Genomic DNA, 22628 nt, shown 5'->3' with positions numbered 1-22628 from the left:
CTAGTAAGCTTGATGAAGCATATCAAAATTAAATTTGATAATGTTTGATTCTAATCTTGATAGTTCTTGATTGAAATTTGTGAGCCTTTCATTCATTCATAAAAAAAACTGTCGGATAAACAACACAAATGGATAAAAATATGTAAAGGGCCTGGATAGGAAATGCTAGCAGCAAAATTCTTTCCTTATGATTTTAAAGTGAATTCTTACTCAGTCACTATCAGGGCAAAGATTTAAAATGTTTCATAAATGCCAAATAGTAACAGAGCTGAAGCAAGGCCCCTGCAATCAGTGAAGGTGTAACACTTACCCATTTACTTCCTCCCTCCTCAGTATCCAAGGGTCCAAACATACCTGCGTTACCTGCACTTCACACATTCTAGTCTACTGTGTTCACTGCTCACAATGTGGTCTCCCCTACATTGGGGAAATGAAGTGTAGATTGGGTGACCGCTTCACAGAACACCTACGTTCTGCTCTTGAAAATGCCCAAGCTTCCAGTTGCCTACCACTTCAACACACCACTCTGTTTCCTGGCCAATATCTCTGTCTCAGGACTTGCTGCATACTCCAATGAATATAGTGCAAGCTGGAAGGACACCACCTCATTTTCCACTTGGGGACCCCACAGCCTTTAGACTCAACGAGTTCAATAATGTTCGAGCTTGAACTCTGCTATATACCAGGTCTCACCCCACACACCAGGCCTAGGGATCACAATCTGTTATTACACAGAAGCCATTGTCATCCACTAACAGTTTCTATCAACAGCTATTCACTCTCCTAGCTAGTTCATTATCCACACTTCTGTCTGCCCAACTGTTCTCTCTCTTTGACCTCTATCCCCACCTATCATTTATTCCTTCCCCCTTTGTTGCCTGCATAAAAAACATTTTCCTAACTACCGTCAGTTCTAAGGAAGGGTCACAAGACCTGAAACATTAACAGATTTCTCTTCACAGGTGCTGCCAGATGTGCCGAGTTTTTCCGTTTTCTGTTTTTGTTTCTGATTCACAGCATCTGCAGTTCTTTTGGTTTTTATTCTATCTGGCAGAACTTAAAAAATACTGGAATCCCAAATCAGATTCAAACTTTAATTGCACATTACCTGCACAAAGGGAGTATGTCATGCCATTTCAGGATGCATGTACTTTGGTAACTGGCAATATGGACTTGGCATGGCACATTTCCTCCCTGCCTTGCAAAATTAAGTGCCCATGCTGCAAAAAAACCTATTGTAACTTTTTATAATGGATACAATAAAAAAAGAAAGTGTCAGTCTTGGCTCACAGATTAACAGTATTAGCTCAGAGTCATAACGTCATGGGATCAAGTCTCACTCCATGGACCGGAACAAAGAATCTAGGTTGACATTTCAGTGCAGCTGAGGGAGTGCCACATTACTAGTAAAGACCACCTTCACATAGAACTTTGAACAGAAGCTCCATCCGGCCTTTCAGACGGATGTACAAGATCCAACAATTTTTTTGTTGATACAGATTAGAGGAGTGCCCTCCGGTGTCATGACAAATCTCTCTCAAACAACATCACAAAAATACAGTATCTGGTCATTTTCCTGACTGCTGCTGTGGGACCTTGATGTGTACAACTTGGCCAATTTGTTTCCCACATTATAACAGAGGTGATAATTCAGAAGTACTTCAATGGCTTTGGTGGGTTTTGAGTATGCTGAGATCACAATAAACACTATACGAACATAAGTTAGGCAGTGAATTATCTTCCCAAATTCAAAACATGAAATGAAATTTAATTAAGTTTAAATTCATTGTATAATTTCCCATAATAGATCCAAGAATACCAGTTACTATCAGAGTGGATAAGGATTTCAAACTCAAAATAACAAATATATTAATGCCAATTAAAAAAAAACAATTTTACCATTATGAACAGCCCACATGATGCGAAAAGCAGGGCCACCAATTTCATCAAAAGGTTTTCGCCTAGTTATTACTTCCCAAAGGATGATACCCCAGCTGAAGACATCGCACTTTTCACTATAATTACTACCTGTGACAGAAATTCAACAAGTTAGTGTGACATTACTATCGAACCCAATTATATTAAACACTACCTCAAGTTTACAGATCCACTAATTTATAGATAAAGAGCACTTTAGCGCTACCAAAACATTGTAAAAGTCCTGAACACATGAACTCTGCACAATTGATTCAGTTTTAGTTTGAATTTCAAACTTGAAAAACAATTTTCCAAAATGACTTTCTCTGCTGAATCAGATGTGGGCTGTTACTGTTAATAAATTGAAAAATTACCCGTCTGTTCACTATTGCCAGTATCAGGGCTCAAGTCCAGTCAAAGAAATTGGGTCAGGATTCAGTACTGTCTTCTTAAATGTGGATTTATGCATGATCAACAGAATTAGCACTTATTTACATGATGAGTCCGGCAGTGTCAGGAGATTTACATGTTGAAAAGGTACTAAAGTGACACAGCAATTTTCTCAGCCAAGAACCTAACTAGATTGACAGATAAACAGAAAGACCTCACAGTCAGAATATCTTCTGAGTCCGCTTTTTCTGTTAATTCTATGCATTAATGACTGTTTCCAAATTTTCTAAGTAAACCTTTAATAAAAGATAAATGTTCTCTCAACTAATCAATTAAAATTAACTGAATTGTCCATGTTCCACATTATTCTGTCCCAATTAAATTCAGACTGCAGCAACATAGTTCTATCTGCAGAATTTATTGTTGACCCAAGCTAAAACCAGTTTGTGGAGGATCCGACATCAGGCTGAATACTGAATTTGCTTACATTAGAATTGAATTGAGTAGCTGGCACATGTGGATGTACGCACACACATATTCCTGTGGCCAGAGTAATATTAATTTATGGATGCTTTCTTTGCTGAAGTCACTGGATCCTGTTAGTGGTGGAAAATCCAGTTCATTCATATGTGCCTACCTGGGAACCTGAGGGCAATTTCACTGCCTTTGTTGAAACCAGTTAACTCAGCAAAGCCCAAGGGTGAACACTGGCATCTTTGGTTCTTTTGGTTTAAATGAGCACTGATGCCTTTAGGTATTGGACCATTAAGTCTGAACAAATTTCAATGTTAGTCCCTCACCTTCAAAAACCTCTGGGGCCATCCAAGCTGCACTTCCTTTGTTGTTGGTCATGTGAGTTTGAATATCACACGCTGTGCCAAAATCACAGATTTTCAGAACTGTCCCACCAGCAACCAGCAGTAAACTGTCATAGGAAAACACAGGACTGGAAATATCAGCAATCTATATTCAGGGATTCACAACATGTTTTTGATTATTCAAGACCACAAAAAGGAAAAAAAAACAAAGTATATTTTGCGAAACAATAACCATTAAAAAGGCAATGCTTTATTGAAGGTCTCAAAGGAATTCATGTATAATAAATGGGTGGCATTGTGGCTCAGTGGTTAGCACTGCTGCCTCACAGCACCAGGGACCTGGTTTCAATTCTAGCTGTCGGTGATTGTGTGGACTTTGTCTGTTGTCTTTGAGTCCGCATGGGTTTTCTCCAGGTTTCCTCCCACAGTCCAATGATGTGCAGGTTAGGTGGATTGGCCATGCTAAATTGTCCTGTAGTGTCCAGGGATGTGCAGGCTATATAGGTTAGCCATGGTGAATGTGCGGTTATAGGTATGGGGTGGGAGATTTCGGTCTAGGTGGGATGAAGCTGGTCTGAAGGTTGGTGCAGACCTGATGGGCTCAATGGCTTCTTTCTCCACCGTAGCATTTCTGTGAAGTCACAGTTATTTTGGCAAATGTAGCAATAAGTGATATTGTACACCACAAAATCTTATGAAACAAAAAGTCTGATGAATGATTAGCTCAACTGTTTTTGATCATCACAACGGTCTATTATTCTTCTTCATTACAATGGAATCATTATTTCCTATTGAAGTATCACAACAGGCAGATATTTAAATTTCAAATGGAAGGATATCCCGTCAAACAACACAGCAATCCTTCATTAGCACATTGGAGTATCAATTTTGATTACATACTTATATCCTAGAAAGTAACAGGTGATCTCAATACTTTCTTTCTGAAGTAAGAGTGTTGTCAGGTTAACTAACTAAATGTGCCATGGAATATGAATTTCTCCCTAAAAGTGTTCAAGCGAATTAAAATAACACATTCCAAATAAGTTTATAGATAATCCCAGATAACAAATTATGCACTTCTGTCTTTTACATTGCCAAGAGCTAATTTTAACCAACTTCAACACTGCATTTCTGCCCTACCTTTATCATTGCGGGGGGAATTCTAATCCCAGCTCATCATTTTGGATTTGTCCAATGCACTTCCTAGAATAACTTACACTTCATAAAATGACAACCCACTTGGAATGAAGTGGTTTACAATCTCACCTATATTAAATCTAGTATTCTCTTCATCTTTTATTCTATTCCCTATTCCAATTTTAAGACAAACGTGTTTCTATTAACCACCTAACAACCATTCTCTTCAACCAATCCTTATTCCCTTTTTTTTTAAAAACAGTAATGATTTAACCTTCAGGTTTCAATTTATTTCTTTCACTCAAGATCCAGCAAAGTGCTGTGACTTACGTACCAATGTGGGAGACTAACCCTGAGAAGGAAAACGTTCAAGAACTTGAAAAGAAAAAGCCAGGTGGGAGAAAGGGATACAGATCTTTGCAAGGATCTTTTTTACTTTGAAAACAGGCTGCTGGCTTCCGCCTGGGAACCCTGCAATGTCCATCATGGGCCTCCTGCAGTGCCACAATGATGCCACCCGAAGGTTGCAGGAACAGCAACTCATATTCCGCTTGGGAACCCTGCAGCCCAATGGTATCAATGTGGACTTCACCAGTTTCAAAATCTCCCCTTCCCCCACCGCATCCCAAAACCAGCCCAGTTCGTCCCCTCCCCCCACTGCACCACACAACCAGCCCAGCTCTTCCCCGCCACCCACTGTATCCCAAAACCAGTCCAACCTGTCTCTGCCTCCCTAACCTGTGCTTCCTCTCACCCATCCCTTCCTCCCACCCCAAGCCGCACCCCCATCTACCCACTAACCTCATCCCACCTCCTTGACCTGTCCGTCTTCCCTGGACTGACCTATCCCCTCCCTACCTCCCCACCTATAGTCTCTCCACCTATCTTCTTTACTCTCCATCTTCGGTCCGCCTCCCCCTCTCTCCCTATTTATTCCAGTTCCCTCACCCCATCCCCCTCTCTGAAGAAGGGTCTTGGCCCGAAACGTCAGCTTTTGTGCTCCTGAGATGTCGCTTGGCCTGCTGTGTTCATCCAGCCTCACATTTTATTATGCTGGCAAAGGTTTTGAGAGGAGTGGAGGCAGTACAAGAGAACAGGGGACCATTTCCATTACCAGTAGACTTGTGGGACAAAAAATTAATTCAAGAGATGGAATGAGGGGAGATAAGCAGGAAACTAGAGAAAGACATAGGATAAGATCTAACTTAAGGAAGTAGGGCAGGGTTTATTTGCTGGTGAAGATGGAAATCAAGAATGGCGAAGCAGTTGAGTGTTTGGAGCCAAGAATGCCAGAAGGTCAAAGGTTTAAAGCAATAGTTGCTTATGGAGAGGGGTAGGAGGGGCTTTATCTTTGCTCTCTGAGATGAATGTGGATTAGTATGCAGGATTGGTATAGGAGAACAGGGCTCAACTGTACCTGGTGTGGTCCTGTGGGATCTAGTGACAGCTGGATAAACCAGTTGTGCCTCAGGTGAGGTCTGCAAATATTCAGACTTTAGGGGTAAAGATTGGGATTACATTAGGGAACATTAAAGGAATGGGATTAAAATTAACGGTGGCCAGGATGTTAGAAATGGCATAGTTGAACAAATTGATAATTACACCATTGTGATGAGTCTGCCACAAGTTTATCCATCTGAAACACGTGCTCAGTTTCTTTTCTCAAAGATACTGTCAAACCTGCTGAGTGCTTCCAGGATTTACTCTGTTTACTGCAAGACAAAATGTTTGTTAAAGGCTAGGCAGTTGGGAATTTGATGGTTCAACTTACAAGGAAATGGGATGCAAGCAAATGGAGATCAAGGAAATAATAACAGATGGTCTAATCCGTGATTGAAACCATGGAATTAGAGAGGTGACGTGACAGGGTGTAGTCATGCACGTGTTTAAGGGGTTTAGTGAAGGATACGGTAAAGAAAAAACAAAATGAAAGGAGAAAACAGATGAGATGGAGACTGAAATCACCAAGCCCTTTAATGTAATAAATATTCCAATGTGCGCCAGCGTTATAAAGCAAATTTTGACAGATCACAGAGGTATTGGGCCAGAAGATCAAAAGCTTGGCCAAAAAAGATAGACGCAATTTAAAAAAAAGAGTGTGATGGAAAGCAGAAGATTCCCCAGAGCTTATGGTCTTGGCAACTGATGACATGGTCACCAATGGTGGCTCAAATAGCATTATGGATGCTCATTAGGCTAGAATTAGAAAAGTGAAAATATTTGATGGGGTTGTAAGAAGATTAGAGCTACAAATAAGCAAGGCCAGTGAGGCAGTTGAAAAATAATCAATGCATTGCTGAACTGCAAGTTGACATGATTAACAGGACTTATTCAAGCTGGAGCATAGGTATCAGACCTTTGGGGGTTCTCACAAGTTAGAATGTAGGAGGCCAGATCAAAATGCATTAGAATTGACAGGTTTTGAGGTAACCAAGCACTGGTTGAGAGTAGTGGCACCTGATGAACAGGTGGTATTTACGTCAAGTATTTAGGACTTTAAATGCCATGACAGGCAAGACAGAGCAGTGCTCGAAAAATGCCTACAAGAGCAGATGACAAAAGTGCCACCTGGCTGCTCGGAACGAGCTAAGAAAAGGGCCAAATTCTGAAGAAATTTTCAAGCTTCCATTTTGAAAAATACATGAGTTTTTCAGCTGACTTTCATAGTGCTTCAGTGTACACTGCATTGGTGGAGGAGCCTTCCAATTGTCAGCAAATGGGATGAAATGATGAGATAACAAAGCGTGGAGCTGGATGAACACAGCAAGCATCAAACACTGAATAGAAGCAGCATCTTAGGAGCACAAAAGCTGACGTTTCGGGCCTAGACCCTTCATCAGCAAAAGGGATGAAACGACATTTGGTCAGCATAAAAGTCATGAAGATATAGGTTGATGAATTAGCTGGGGAAAGGGGCAAGGTGCTAACTTCGGTCAATTGGTGACATTGCAAATGTCACACAGCACTATGGCTATTTGGCCACAGCCTCAACAATCCTTTTCTTGCACTGAGAACGTAAAAATTTTTATGTTGGGGTTTTCATGTCAATGTTAAGTACTACAATGAAAGCATATAATCAGTTCGATACAGAGTTAAGCTCGATCTATTTAGCCTCAGTCCCAGTTTCAAATTCTACTATTTTTCATCTTACATAAACAATTGGTCTGTTACACTCGATAACAATGTCATTAACAAACCACTTACTTTGGTGGTTTCAAGTCCCTGTGGATTAAAGCCTTGGGTTTCATGCCATGTAGGTACGCCACTCCTTGTGCACATTGCAAACACCAATTCATTGCGTGGGCTGCAGTGTAAAATGGTAGGGGCTCGGCCCCATGTAGCACTGTCAATCAACAAGAGCTCTTTTAGAAACATAATTAAGTAGAACGTCTTTCAATAATTTGACAATTCTAATTCAGTATTAGAAATTTAGCATGGCTTAAATTTACCAAGAACATACAACTCCAAATGAAGTTCACAATGACGAAGAGCAATTGTCTCAAATTAGAGATGATCAAATGTGTTCAGAAGACTCATACTGGACTTGACTTAAAGCATTTTCTTGGTCTCACCAGAGAAGCCAACAGGCCTGAGTTTATCCAGCATTTTGTTTTTATTTTGAATCTCTACCATCTGCAGTACTTTGCTTTATTACAGAAATAATCAACATTGTTTAAAGCGCCCAAACCACTACCAAAATCTGAATGGGAGATAATAAGGTGTAGAGCTGGATGAACACAGCAGGCCAAGCAGCATCAGAGAAGCAGGAAAGCTAACATTTCGGATCTGGACCCTTCTTCAGAAAATTAATGGAAAATGGTTTTCTGAAGAAGGGTCTAGACCGAAACGTCAGATTTCCTGCTCCTCTGATGCTGCTTGGCCTGCTGTGTTCATCCAGCTCTACACCTTGTTATCTCGGATTCTCCAGCATCGGCAGTTCCTACTATCTTGGTAACAAAATCTGAATGGAATTGGTTTCATATTTAGAGCATACAGAATAGAGTGCCATGGAAATTAATCAGGTGAAACAGCGTCATGATGCTCAAGAGATAATTTGGCATTTTTGGACAGGTCATTATAAAGACAAGGTGAGAAGGCAAAAAGATCAAGAGAAAGGGTGCCGTCTCAAAGAAAATCAGTTTTATCCATGTTTTAATGGATTTGTAACATTCTCAATTGCCTACTGAAAAGCCTAATTAAAGATGCAACAGTTGCATTAAATAAAACTGATTAGGCAATATAGTATGCAATTCATTTTACGATCTGTTGATCACAACAGATGTTCCCTTGTTCAGCTAACAAGGTTCTATGCATTCCTTCTTTAAATCTATTGAATTCATTATATGGAATACTGCAGTAAAATTAAAGTGTTTTCATGCACAAAGCCTGCAATCGATGACAATGTGGATATTTCTTCCTGGCTGCAGCATTAAATAAAAATTTTCTTAGTGATATCTTGTTTGATTATTTGCGGGGCCATATTTTTGATAATTCAGTTTCTATTCAGTGTTTGATGAAAGTGTAAAAAGATAGGTATGTTGACATGGAAGGTCATTAGATGCTGCCTGCACCAAAAGCAGTGTCAAAATTGGCATTTAAAATATTATTCTAGTACAGCAAACAAAATTTCTTAAAGTTGATAGAATCATCAGAAGTGCATAATAATGATTGCTGCTTCAGTTTGCATGAGATCAGTTAATATAAGACATGAAAAAAATCTTGTTTGACCTGGAGATTAGATTAGAGGGAGCTGCAGTTTCTATGCTGTTTAACCCTTTCATAAAGTTTTCTTTGTTCCATGTGAAATCATCCACAACAAACAAGACTTTTACAAGTTCAATATTGGGTACAGAACACATCAGCCTGGAGTGCCTGCCTTGGCATAAACTCAGATGCAAAATGCACCCAATTTTGCCCATATCAAGTTGCACCTAAAGATCTGATCAATTTCCCTGAAACATGTTTTAACATAAATGAGATATAAATGGGCAGTTATCAGAGTAAACAAATGAGTCTTAAGGTGAATGTTAAATGCACGCCAATATTTTTCTTCTTGGGGCATTAACTCAGTTAGTTATCAAATGGCATGTTTAAGAATTTGTAATTGTGGAAGTTTTGAAATATTAATTATGAAATAATTAATGGTATAAAATTGAATCAGGAAACTCAGAGCATGTCACAATAAAGTTACATTACTTTTTAAAATATTTTAAAAGTTGAAATTAAAAGGCAAGAAAAGTGATCCAGTTGCCTACTGTACCTGATAATCTAGCTGTAACAGTGATAGATTACCACTGCTATTAATATGGGGATTACGCTCACATTTGAGAATCATGGGTGTGGCCAGATGCGTGATATGAATCTCTGAGCAAAAGATGCCAAAGATTGAGGATAATTGAATGTGCTATTATGTGTAAAACCCATATTTGTTCAAAATTCCACAATCTTTTAAACCCAGTTCACAGGTCACAGAATTAGAGTCATACACACATGCCCCTATGTGATTGCAAATGCAGATAATCCTGAGGTCTCAACAGCTACTGCAATCTAACTTCAAACATTTTACACACATTAAATCAGTGTTTCAACTTTCTCCCCCCACTGTATTCCCATTCTAAATCTCAAAAATTATTACGAACATGGTGAGAACAAGGAGTAAGAGAAGGATTATGACAGCAGTGTGTTGGGGTCATTTAACTAGTTTAGAGCTTGGAACCCAAAGATTTCAGCTTGTTACTCCCCTTCATGTCCTGATCCTAACATTGGCAAGATCGCCATTGAATAACTTGTCCTATACATTTAGCAATTGTAATATCATCCATTTTATGCTTAGTCATGATATTTAGCTGTTGGCATGGATCTTCACTATGGGAATGTACGACTTACAAAATGAGACACTTGCAAGGTGACATAGTTTGAAACTGTGACTTTGGTTGACTGAGAAGCCTAATTTTGTACAGTAATTATTAAAGTTAGATCTCAAATCAACTTTCATGAAGTACGGTGTGTTAGAAACCTCCGCAACTGACAGTTCTTAATAATTTGAATTCTCTTTATGACCATTCCTGAACAATACTGACCAAACTATGTCACTCACATCAAATCCATTTACAGAGCACTTCAAAATTGAGGACATAACTTCAGATTGGTTCTGAATGTCATTACCTCAATAAAAGCAACTGTACTGCCCTTGCAGGATGCCTGTCAAGTCAGCCAGTCAATGTTAACAGACGCAGCAATACCAACTTCTTTATAATTTTTCAAATGTCTAAACTGACGAGAAGGGGGATGGTCCCCTGGTTTGAGATGGTCATTGTTATGCTCCCAGCTGATGGTTATACTAATCATGTCGGATCCCACAGTTAACCAACTCAACAGACCCCAATTTGTGTTTTAGCAATTTGAATAGTGCAATGGTCTATCAGTCAGGGGATCAAATTTTACAGAAGTGCAAGAATAATAAGGTGTTAATAAATAATATTACCACTAGCCTATTAATCCAGACACCCAGGTAGTGTTCTGGGGCCTGGGGTCTGGATTGAATTCTGCCATCATACATGGTGGAATTTGAATTCACTGAAAATATGGAATTAAAAAAGTCAAATGGTGGCCGTGAAAGCCATTGTCAACTGTTGGAAAATCCCATCTAGTTCCCTAATGTACTTTATGGAAGGAAACCGCTGCCCTTACCTGGTTTGGCATATACATGATTCCAGACCCACAGCAATGTGGCTGGTTCCTAACTGTCCTCTGGGCAATTAGGGGTGGGCATTAAATACTGGCCTGGCCAGCAACACACTAATCCTGTGAAATAATGAAAAAACAATACACAGGAGCACTTTGGAGATACAGGATGGTTAGGTTGAGGGTAGTTACGGAAGGGGATAAGGATAGTTCAGGATTAAATGTTCTAATCTGGGCTAATTTTACCTAGACATGATTTGGCTAAACTGGACTCGGAGCAGCTACTACAAATAAAATGGTGTCAGTGGGATGCATTTAAAGACAAAATATAGTGTATGACACTGAGCCAGACAGCCAAAGAAAATCAATCTTTCGACCTCTGTATTCGCAACGCAGGAAAATTAAAACCTTCAAAGGCCCTCAAAACTGATCTCAATGGTTCCTAACCAGACTTTTTAAATAACCAATCACAGGCCCTGGGAATAATCAATTCCAGAAATGGTTTGTATCTTAAACAAAACACTTTACAATTTATTGACAATATAGTACCTTCAGGAAAGCAAAATTAAACAAAGGAGTCCAATTTATCTATGATTTAAGCCTAAAAACCTTTGCTTTTATTCCCACTTACACAAAAAAAGCAATAAATGAAACAAGACAAGTGTCAGATTATTTAGTGGTGTTACACTGCCTGGTTCAACAGCTATAGATAACAGTTCCTTGGCTAATTTTCTGAAGATGTCTATCAGGATCACTTTCATAGTTCACTCAGATAAAGACAATAATACTTCTAATTTTTTTTTATTTTCTGAGCTTCTAATAACTGATCACAGGAATTTGGTCAAGGAACTTTTAAAACCTTGTGATGTGGCATCAAGAGCAAGATTCCTTTTCACCACAAATGCAATCCAAAGCCCAATTCAAACTCTGACCACTCTCTGCTAGACTGACTGTCTCCTCCATGAGTTACCATTCAACATCTGCCATTTGCTTGAGAATAAGGATTTTTCCAGACTTGCTGAACCAATTTCCAGGTGCAGTACTCCTTAGTTCTACTCTGTTTAAACATAATGCTCTTCCCTGGTGACAAAACCTTCTGGTCATCAGCCAACCTGCAATCAACTCTTGACCTGACTTCATGAATAAACATAAACTTATTTGGTCTGCACTCCTTTTAGCACAAGCTATTACCCATTGTCCAAAAATCACCTTTAGCTCACAATTCCCAGTCCACACCCCTGAACCAAAAATTGTTAAAAGAATAAAACAAAAACAGTGAGGCCTCTAACAATAGTCAGAGTACAATATAAATAAAGACAAAGTTTGGGACCAAATCTACAGAATCCTGGATGTCAAGAGTCATAAATGTCAGTGTTAAGACAGAAAAAAGTGAAGTTTAGAGCGGATACAGAAGGTTCAACAGGGTAGAATATGAAAAAAATACAAAAAGTGCTGAGAGATCTTAAAAAGAAAAGCAAACAGAATGCAAAATAAAGTATTGGCTAGAGGACAACAGGAAATCCCAATCCAATTTTTAAAAATATACAAAAGAGCATTAGAATAACTAGGGAAAGAGTCAGGCGCAACATGGATCTTGGACGTAATCTATGGTGGACCCAATCCTCAATACTGTGTGTCGGTCTTCACAATGGGAAAAGACATAGGTGTAGACATCAGGGTGGAAGACTGCAAAATAGCAGCAAATAAACAGAGACAGACAGAGAATGGTAGAACATAAGAACAATGGGGAACTCCAGATTAGTGTATCCAAAAAGACCACACATATGGACCAGATACTTAATTACTTCAGCAACCACCCCAATACCCATAGAGCTGTATCAGGACATTATTTAAAATGGGCCACATCACACAGCAGCAACCGGAATTGAACAAAGCAGAACAGGAGCACTTATATGGAATTTTTAAAAGGAATGGATACCCATAAAGCACAATCTGCTGTTACCTCTATGCCAGATCACAACAAGATGACGCAACATGGTCAGACACACTTCTCAACCTACCATACATCAGAAACATATCAGAGATGATCACAAGACTACTCAGACCCCTAGGTATTAGGGTAGCCCACAAACCAACTACCACCCAGCAACAGCTACTGACGAATGTAAAGGATCCCATACACACAACCAATAAAACTAATATAATGTGCATGGTATTTTGTAGGGACTGAGAAATACTACATCGGCTAAACCAGAAGAAAACTGACAGTAAGGATACACGAACACCAACCAGCCAAGAGGCATGACCAATTCTCAATACACATGGATAAAGGACATGAATTCAACTGGGACAACACACCTGTAACAGCACGGCCCAAACAGACAGAACTGGAATTCCATCAACAAGCACATTGAACTGGACCCGATATATAAGCCACTGAAACCAGAATTGGAAGTGATGCCAACCACCTCAGCAAACCAAGGTATATAAATAAAAAGCAGGACAGAACAGCAATGCCTCACCGGAGGCGCACCAACCATGTTAGTTAGCAGGGTGACAAAACGTCTGCAACCAAACACACCAGCTCAGCCAGCAAGTCTACAACCTCAAGATACAGAACAGCTGACACAACAGCTAAATAATCATGTAGAGAACTGCACAGACAGGAGGCTTCTTCCACATCACTTGAGAATGCAAGCAAGCATGAGAGAAGAAGAACACTAATGAGAGAATTCTCGAAGCATTCTACAATCAACCACGTATTTGTTCAGCATAGTCACTGCTGTAATTAAGTGACACAGCAATCACATTACATGCAAGTTTCTACAAACATTAATAGAATAATTACATTGGAGGGACAGTGATGGCCAGGACACAAACAAGAGTTATTTGGGAATTACAGATTTACTGTTAGGTCAAACTTAGATTTGATTAATAACTTAGAAGAAAGTGAGGCTATTAATTAATATATTTGAACTGATATTGTTAATTAGCAGTGGCTAAGCCACAAGTAGACACACAACATTTTGAAAAACAATTTTGGGACCATGATTAGTATTCCAGAGACAGTTAAGCATGATGTAGAACTACTACACTGGAAAAAAGTATATATTTGAACAACCTCATGAATCTTGAAGTGTATAAACCCAGTTAATTTTACATTTTTCCATCTTGGTTGCAACTATGGTTTTCTTTTGAATCACAATACAAGTGACTTTGTTCTCAACAATGTACAGAAATAAATCTCTCATTTGGTCCACCTAGTGGCAGCATCTGGTATGTGCTGATAATATAGTATGGAGATATATTCTGCTTTTTAAATGTCTGACTAAAGTTGTCACCAAAGCAAGTTTTTCCAAATCTACACCGCATAATAGATCACGGGAGTTGAAAGAAACTTTAGAAGTGATGTCACAATCCAGCAACTTCATTTATTTTAGTTTTACTATGCAACCTTTATTTTTATTATGGAAACAAAAATTTATCATTTCCTCATGATGCATCCAGCCCAAGTGCTCAGGGTTTCTGAATTAGCCACTTTCTCTTCTAATCGCAAAGAAAAAGAAATCAAAGAGTAAAATAGTTAAATAAACAAGAAGTATATAAATGCAAAAACAAAGGAAATTATGCCATACTTTCCATAACTTAGGACAGACATCAGCCCAAAACGTCAGCTTTTGTGCTCCTAAGATGCTGCTTGGCCTGCTGTGTTTATCCAGCTCTACGCTTTGTTATCTCGAATTCTCCAGCATCTGCAGTTCCTATTATCTCTGATACAATCAGCTGAAGTGGGCTGCGTTCAATTCGGAGGGCACTACGTTTCAGAAATGATGTGAAGGCTTTACAGGGGTAAGCGACCTGCTGTTATTGCACTAATTGGCAAGCAAAGCATTGCAGGAATGCTTTGAGCATCCAGGTGAGTGCTAAGTAAGGAGGTAAGCATACCTAAGATGTAGAGATAGCAAGAGCTGCAGATGCTGGAGTCAGAGTTAACGAAGTATGGAGCTGGAGGAATACAGCTGGCCAGGTAGCATCAGGAGGTGCAGGAAAGCAGACGTTTTGGGTCGGGACCCTTCGTCAGAAAATACCTAAAATGTAGTCTACTTCAGTGAGTCTGTGCCTGTTCTTGTACACAGAGCGCCCTTGCAGCAGCCTTTCAACATTAGTTGCCATTTACCGTGTAACGTGAGTCTCCATTTCCAATGTGGCCTGAAGTGGATTAGAAAGATAGATACTGTCATTGTCATGAGGGGTTGGCAAATGTCAGATGCCATTGTCTGTTGATGGATGCATTTGTGGGTAGTGCCTATGGATTATGCTTAGAAGTGCTGATGGTGTTCAGCAAGCCAGCAGTGAAATTAATTTGCTAGATACCTGCTCTGACTTCCATGTTGAGGTTTCAGGTTTGGAATGTTTGGTAAGATGGGAAGCTAAATAAATTGGCTGTAATTAGGCATTTAACAAGCTTTAATCCCCCTTAATGGGCAAGTCACTCCTACCCAGTGAGAAACATGCCTCATCACTTGGAAAATGAGAAAAGATACAGATTTCTTCCGATATTGAGATAAATTTTGTTTGACTAATCTGATTTTGCCACAAACCTTCCCACAGCCTGTGTTGCCAGGCCCCTATAAGATTCTACTCAATGATTTACAGTTTCACTACAGCTGTAGAGGGCACGTGTTGTTGCACTGGGTTGGAGTTTTACCTCTCACCTGAATATTCTAGAAAAGCAGAGTGTTGATGGTAGTGACAGTGAAAAAGGCAATTAAACTGTTTCAGTAAATACATTGCCAAATACCTGAGATAGATTATGCACTGTGAGAACTCAATTAACTTCTACAGTGGAGGGACATCCCAGTGGAAAGTAGAGTGGCAGTACAATGCAGATAAGCGGTCACGTTTGAAGTTACCATACTTCGAAAGAATTCATTGAAACACTTATTTTTCAAAACTAATTGGAAAGGCTAAAAATAACAGACAAACTGACTTAAATTCCCTAGATTCAGTGCGAAATGCAACCTGAAACTACAGCCCAAGAGAGCAAAAATATTGCTGTAGTTCTTGCCTATTTTGTTCATAGATAATCCTAAATGAAGGCACTAGAAGGATGAATAAGAATTCCATTATATAGGTATACATGTTAATTTGACTATTACAACAAAAGTGAAGAACATGAAATTAAAATTACAAGAGATTAGTAAATAACTTTTTTCTTGCTCCAGAGGAGATGTGCAGAACAGACTCTGACAAAAAGAGGCAAGATGGAGTTGGCTAACTACTCCAAAAAGAGTTGCAGAAATCTGGGTGGAATAAAACAACAGTTTTCTTGGAACAGACATAAATCGTTGGAATTAAGTATTCCACTAGTCTCTGACTTCTGTGCTGCTGAGAGAAAATGTTATCTGTCAGAGATAGAACAGTCAGTTTTGAATGATGGAGATAAATAAAAGTTGAAAACTTTCTCCAATATCTTTAGGAATCAGTTATAATTCTGCAGAACTTTATAGGAGATTAAAGTAACGTGATGCAGTCTACTACTGCAAAATTGTACAAGTCTGTGAAAATGACTGGTTTGAGGTTTCAGGTAATTTCTTCTCTGTCATACTGTTTGTCTTGTGTCGTTCTACAAATATATTCTTGCAGTGACACACTTCCTTAGGTGACAGGTGCCTACCAATATCTCACTCATGGTCATGTTTCATTTGAGAATTTTCATTGCATCTGTAACTGAATTATTGTGAACATCATTACAGCTAAATCTGATATTGTCCTCATCTAACACATTTTCCAACAAGGTTGAAGACTCAAAGAAGTATGACATTTCACCCTCTCCTCTCAATTGAGAAGTGCCAAGCCCAGTTGAAAAATCCCTACTGTTGCTCAAGTCAAAATTCCTAAGCAAAGAAAAAACCAGGGATTAAACCTGGTGTGTTAGACTCAGTGCCTGTGCTACATCAGTGTATTGCTCATTTTACTTAGTAAAGGCAAGGGCAACAGAATTTGGATTTCATTTGTGATTTTTCTAACATTATATACATTTCTAATTTAAAGCCAACAGAAAATTTTTCATATAGATAGGAATAGATAAGCAAACATCACAGTTTCACAGGGACAGACATCAATATAACTGGGATTTTGACTTACCATTGTAAAGGGAGCCTCCTTCTGCATATTCCATAACGAGACAGACCTGTAAGGGAATTACACAGTCAATTACAAGAACCTTCGGCCATTTCCAATGAAATACTGATTCTGCGTCTAGTTGAGAGAGAATATCACCTGACCAAAAACAAATTTCAGTCAAAACCCTAATTGAATTAATGCATTTTAAACCACCCACTGAAACCTTTTAACTGAACTGAAGTGACCCTAAAGTTTGATGACAAAAATAAAGCCCACATTTAGAAGAAAAAGCAATTTTAAAATGTAAGCATTTTTTGATTTACCCAAAATTGTTACTATAAAATATCTAAACTATTCTATTTTCTCTTCTAATTAGCCAACAGACTAAAGTAGAGCTGTAAGCACATACATTGCGAATGCACATGTTGAATCTTCTCAGTAAAACTATTCCACTGAAAGATTTCACAAATGCAGAAAACCGTTAAGTGTGGACTGGGGGTTGGAGTGGGGGGGGGGTGGGAAGAAGAGGGAGGAAATGATCAATTTTAAGGTGGAAAAGAGATATTTATCTCTACTTAAAAATACTGTACAAAATGCAAATCATAGCAGTTCACTACATTTAATAAAACCCCGCCTAGTGCATTTCGAACAATGTAACCCATGGGTCAGGAAATGTGCAATGGAATTAGATGGTAAGGTAAGTCAAAGTATTTAAAAACCAAAATAAACTGCAGATGCTGTAATTCAATAACAAAAACAAAGCTTCTGGAAAAGCTCAGCAGGTCTGGCACCATCTGTGACGAATAAAAGAAAGCTAACATTTTGGGTCCAGTTCTGAGGAAAGGTCACTGGAACCGAAACGTTAACTCTTTTTTCCTTCACAGATGCTGCCAGACCTGCTCAGCTTTTCCAGCAGCTTTGATTTCAGGAACAAAAATGAAGTATTTGTTTAGGCCCTGTCTTATGACAGTCTCACTTCTCCCCCAACATTGCCAGCTGTGGAGACTCCTAACCCTTTTTTATCACCGCCAACTTGCAAAAGCCTCCTGCAGATTTGTGGTCAACTTCAAAATGAATACTACCAATACAGTCCTGTTCTGCCCAGAACATCTCTCAGGCCCTTAGTGTTGTCAAATGGCTTGTCTGACAATCAGCTTTAAGGCAAAACTTTCTCCATTAAGCACTTGGAAAATTTCACCATGAACTGCATACCCTTGGCATCTATTTCATCCAGCATCCACAGCCATTGTCTCAGACTGAACCATTCTGTTTACAATTTCCCATTCAATTCTCTTGATGTAAAGTTATCTCCCCTTTAACAGTCTTTAATCTAATGAACCACATCAACGACTTTCAAGGTCTGTTCCACTATCCATTTCAAGAGACATTGATTATTCTTAGCTCTGAACATTGCAGCTAGAATATTAGCTGCACTGTTTTTCCTTCCTTCCACTCCACATTGCTCGTTCTGGAGACCCGGAGATCCATCCAAATTCCACTTCCTCAAAGTCACATATTAATGCTTGCTTAAGTTACCTAAAATCATCAGGATCAGCTTCCACAAGCATACTGGCAACCACATCTTTCAACTCCTCTATTGCTGCTACAGGAATAGCAGTCACCCATTTAGGCCCTTGGGTTTGTTCTGCAATTCAGAGATCATAACTGATCTGCAATCTTCTCCACAACCACCTTTGCTCCATATATCTTAATACCATGGGGTAACAAAAATCCATCAATCTCAGATTTCATATTTACAACTGACCTGGCATCAATTGCCTTTTATAGAGGAGAGTCGCATAATTTACAACCCCGTGCATGTAGAAAGAGATTGCTAATTTTATTCCTAAATGTCTGCCTTCAGTCTTCTTTTAAACAATGCCCTGAAACCTCAAATAGTTCCTCCTTATCAACCCTGTCTATTCTTCTTGATACCTTTAAAAATTTATATTAAATCACCCCATAACTTTGATTTCCAGGGAACACACTCCAGCTTACCTGGCTAATCCTGCACAATCTTGCCTGGTCTTGCATATTCAACACTACATAAACTGAAGGTCATCCAAAACACTGCTTGTCTGTGCCTTAAATTGGGGCGAATCCTGTTCCCCTATCACTTTTGCACACGCTGACCTTCTCCTAATCATGCAATGTTTTGATCTTAAAATTCTCACCATTTTTTCATCCATGGCCTCAACTCTTCCCATCTCTGATCTTCTCCAGTCAAACTGCCAAAGATACCTCTAATTCCTTGTCTGCTCCTCTAATTAAGGCCTCCTGTGCATTTTAGTCCCTCCATAACTGATGGGTACAGAACTGGAATACTCACGCTACCTTGCTTTTTATCTTTAATACTCAGATTTATCTACAGTGGGAAATGTTGAAATTGTTCACTTTGGCAGGAAAATGAATGAAAAAGCAGAATATTACTTAAACAGAGAATGACTGTGGAAATCCAAGGAACAGAAGAATTGTTTTACTGCACGCATCAGAAACAATAAGTATGCAGATACGGTACAGCACATCAAGAAGGCTAACAGAATGTCATCCTTTGTTGTGACAGGAATTGAACACAAAAGCAACATGTCATGCCTCAGTTATATAAGGCAGTGGTGAGATCAAATATTGAGCAGCTTTTCTCTCCTTATTTAAGGAGTGAAGGTAATGCATTGGAGGTGGTCCAGGTGCATTTTACTAGAATGATACCTTAGAATGGAGTGGTGTGTCTTATTAGGATAGGTGGGAATGTTGGACTTGGTTCCACTGGACTTTAGAAGGGGGGTGATTTGACTGAACTTTATAAGATCCTGATTGGCCTTGATAAAATGAATGGCAAATGGACATTTTTCACTTTTGAGTAAGTCCTTACTGGGGCACTGTTGGAATATTGGGGGTCATTTTTACTTAGAACAGAGGGGTTGTGTGATTTTGAACTCAGAAGATGGTGGAAGCGGGGTAACATTGAATTTAAGGCGTAGGCAGATTGATTCCATTGTGTAAGGAGAATCTAAAGTTATCAGGGACAGATGGGAGTGTGGAACTTGAAATATAAATAGATCGTTCGAACACACAAGCAAAGACCAGGAGTAGTCCACTGAGTCCCTCCAGCCTGCTCCACCATTCAATAGATCATGGCTGATTTGACTGTAACCTCAAATCCACAGAAAAGTAGTCATGATCTTATCGAATGGCAGAGTAGGCTTGAGGAGTCAAATGGTCTACTCCTCTAATGCTGTATATTTGTATCCAGTTATGGATAAGCTACTTCTTTCATTTCGAAATTGGTAATATTAAAGCCACTGCTGTAGGGCCAAAATGACATTCTGCCACTAATTCCAGCAGCATTTTAACTCTAAGCTGATTTTACAGGATAATTCAAACTTGAACTCTTAACGCCAATCTGTATCTATGCCACTTCTTTGCCCAATGATGAGGACAGTGTCTTTAGCCCAATGGCCTGCATGCTCAAAATTCTCTCCTTAAACATCTCTGGCTCTTCAATCTCCCAAACCTCCTTTAAGCATTCGTTAAAATCCATCTTTTTTGACCTGTAAAAGGGTTTGGAATGTATTTTTATGTTAAAAGCGACATGGAAATGCAAACCTTAGTCAGATTGGTATTGATGATTGCTAGTGAAAAAAACATCATGAACTGCTTTTGCTCTCCAGGATGATTCTAGAATAATGGAGGGCTTGGATGACATTTTGGTTAAGAAGTTTAAAGAAAGCTCTAAAAAGGTGGAGAGAGAGGTCTCTTAACAACACTGTGATGTTGTAGAACAGACAGACCAAAGATTTCAGGTATGCAATTCTTTGAAGTTTGCGTCACATAGAGATAGGGTGGTTAACGTCTTTACCATGCCTGCCTTCATTGCTCAGACCTTTAAACATAAGAGTTGGGACATCATGTTGGGGTTGTGGAGGCCTTTTCTGGAGTACTATGTCCACTTCTGATCGCTGTTATACCAAGGATTTTATTAAGCTGGAAAGGGTTCAGAAAAGATTTACTAGATATTGCTGGGAACGTAGGAGGAGGGCTAGATAGGCTGGGACCTTTTTCACTGGAGCAAAGGAGGTTCAGAAGTGCCCTTTTAGAGGTTTAGAAAATCATGAAGGGTATAGATCACATGAATGACAGGCATCTTTTCACTATGGTGGGGATTTCACGACTACTTCAAGATTTTAAGCTGTGAGGAGGAAGATTTAAAAAAGACAAGGGGCATTTTTTATTTTATACGCAGAGTGGTTTGTGTGCAGAATGAACTTGCAGAGGAACTGGTAGGTATGGGTAGAGTTACCAAGTTTAAAAGTCATTTAGATAAGTACATGAATAAGGAATATTTGGAAGGATATGGTCCAAGCACAGGGAGGTGGGACTAGTTCAGTTGGGATTATGGTTGGCATGGACTGGTTGGGCTGAAATGTCTGTTTCCGTGCTGTATGGCTCTATAACAGAGATGGCTTGGAAAAGATTTCAATCCTACAGTTCTGACATTACTTCCTGAGCTGAAAGCAAAGTCTTAAAATTTAAAAAATCAACCAACAGCAATAATAATGCACAACTAGATGATACAATCTGATATGATAGGTACAGTCTGAATTACTTACTGGATTCAGACAAGCTCCATACAGTTTTACAATATTGGGGTGCGTTACGCGTGACAACTGCCGAAGCTGTAACATAAACAGAAAAAAAATCATAAGATATGAGGCACAAATCTATGCTGGTAACGTCCACTGATTATGTAGTGTATAGATTACCCATTCACAAAGTAGAGAAAGGAAATAGAGAAAAAGGATTGAATGCAGGAGTTGGAATGTCATTTACAGCTGTATCAAACATTGGTAAGACCACATTTGGAGTACTGTGTACAACTCTGGTTGCCTTGCATTGGAAGGATGTTGTTAAACTGGAAAAGGTACAAAAATGGTACCAAGACTACAGGGTTTGAGTCATAGGGAGAGGGTGGATAGGTTGGGACGTTCCCACCCCTTAGGAGGCTGAGGGGTGGCTTTATAGAAGTTTATATAATCATGGGGGACACAAATAAGGTGAATAGCCAAGGTCTTTTCCCTAGGGTAGGGGGTCTAAAACTAGAAACTGTGGGTTTAAGATGAGAGGAGAAAGATTTAAAAAGGGGCCTGAGGGCAACTTTTCTACACCGAGGGTGGTTTCTATACAGAACAAGAAGTGGTGGGAGAAGTGAGTACAATTACAGCATTTAAAACACATTTGGCCAGGTACACGGACAGGAAAGGTTGAGAGATATATGGGCCAAATGGGACTAAATTGTTTAGAAAACCTGATCAGCATGGTTGAGTTGGACCAAATGGTTCATTTCCGCCATGTATGACTCTATGAAACAAACAGATAATCAGAAGTCCCAAATGTGATATTAGGCAGATAGTACAGCAACACCCTAGGAATACAAATTAAGACAATTACAGTACAAATAAAATGATGCTGAATTTTTTTAAAGTCAAATTTATTCGACATGAAGACATTGTATTAAGTGCTATGCAATAATGCAAGTCTTGTTTTTCTGACCACCAGACAAGGCCAAATAATCAAGATTACAGTAAATTTCATTTGCAA

General features: G+C 39.2%; 1 protein-coding gene across 3 annotated transcripts in view; it reads right to left on the bottom strand.

Moving 5' to 3' along the window:
- map3k7 (mitogen-activated protein kinase kinase kinase 7) overlaps window positions 1–22628 on the bottom strand; it is a 122123-nt gene that overhangs the window by 54153 nt on the left and 45342 nt on the right. For 2 of the 3 annotated variants that reach the window (XM_048530791.2, XM_048530792.2), the window contains exons 3-7: window positions 21641–21706; window positions 17055–17100; window positions 7467–7605; window positions 3108–3232; window positions 1900–2028 (exon numbers count right to left, since the gene is read on the bottom strand). In XM_048530791.2, coding sequence (XP_048386748.1) covers window positions 1900–2028; window positions 3108–3232; window positions 7467–7605; window positions 17055–17100; window positions 21641–21706 — 505 coding nt within the window. Of the gene's footprint in view, window positions 1–1899; window positions 2029–3107; window positions 3233–7466; window positions 7606–14995; window positions 15117–17054; window positions 17101–21640; window positions 21707–22628 lie in introns of those variants that run through there. The other variant, XM_048530793.2, reaches the window with a different exon arrangement.

Source organism: Stegostoma tigrinum, chromosome 4 (assembly GCF_030684315.1).
Source record: "Stegostoma tigrinum isolate sSteTig4 chromosome 4, sSteTig4.hap1, whole genome shotgun sequence".
Taxonomy (NCBI): domain Eukaryota; kingdom Metazoa; phylum Chordata; class Chondrichthyes; order Orectolobiformes; family Stegostomatidae; genus Stegostoma; species Stegostoma tigrinum.
This window is presented reverse-complemented; position numbering and strand designations above follow the sequence as displayed.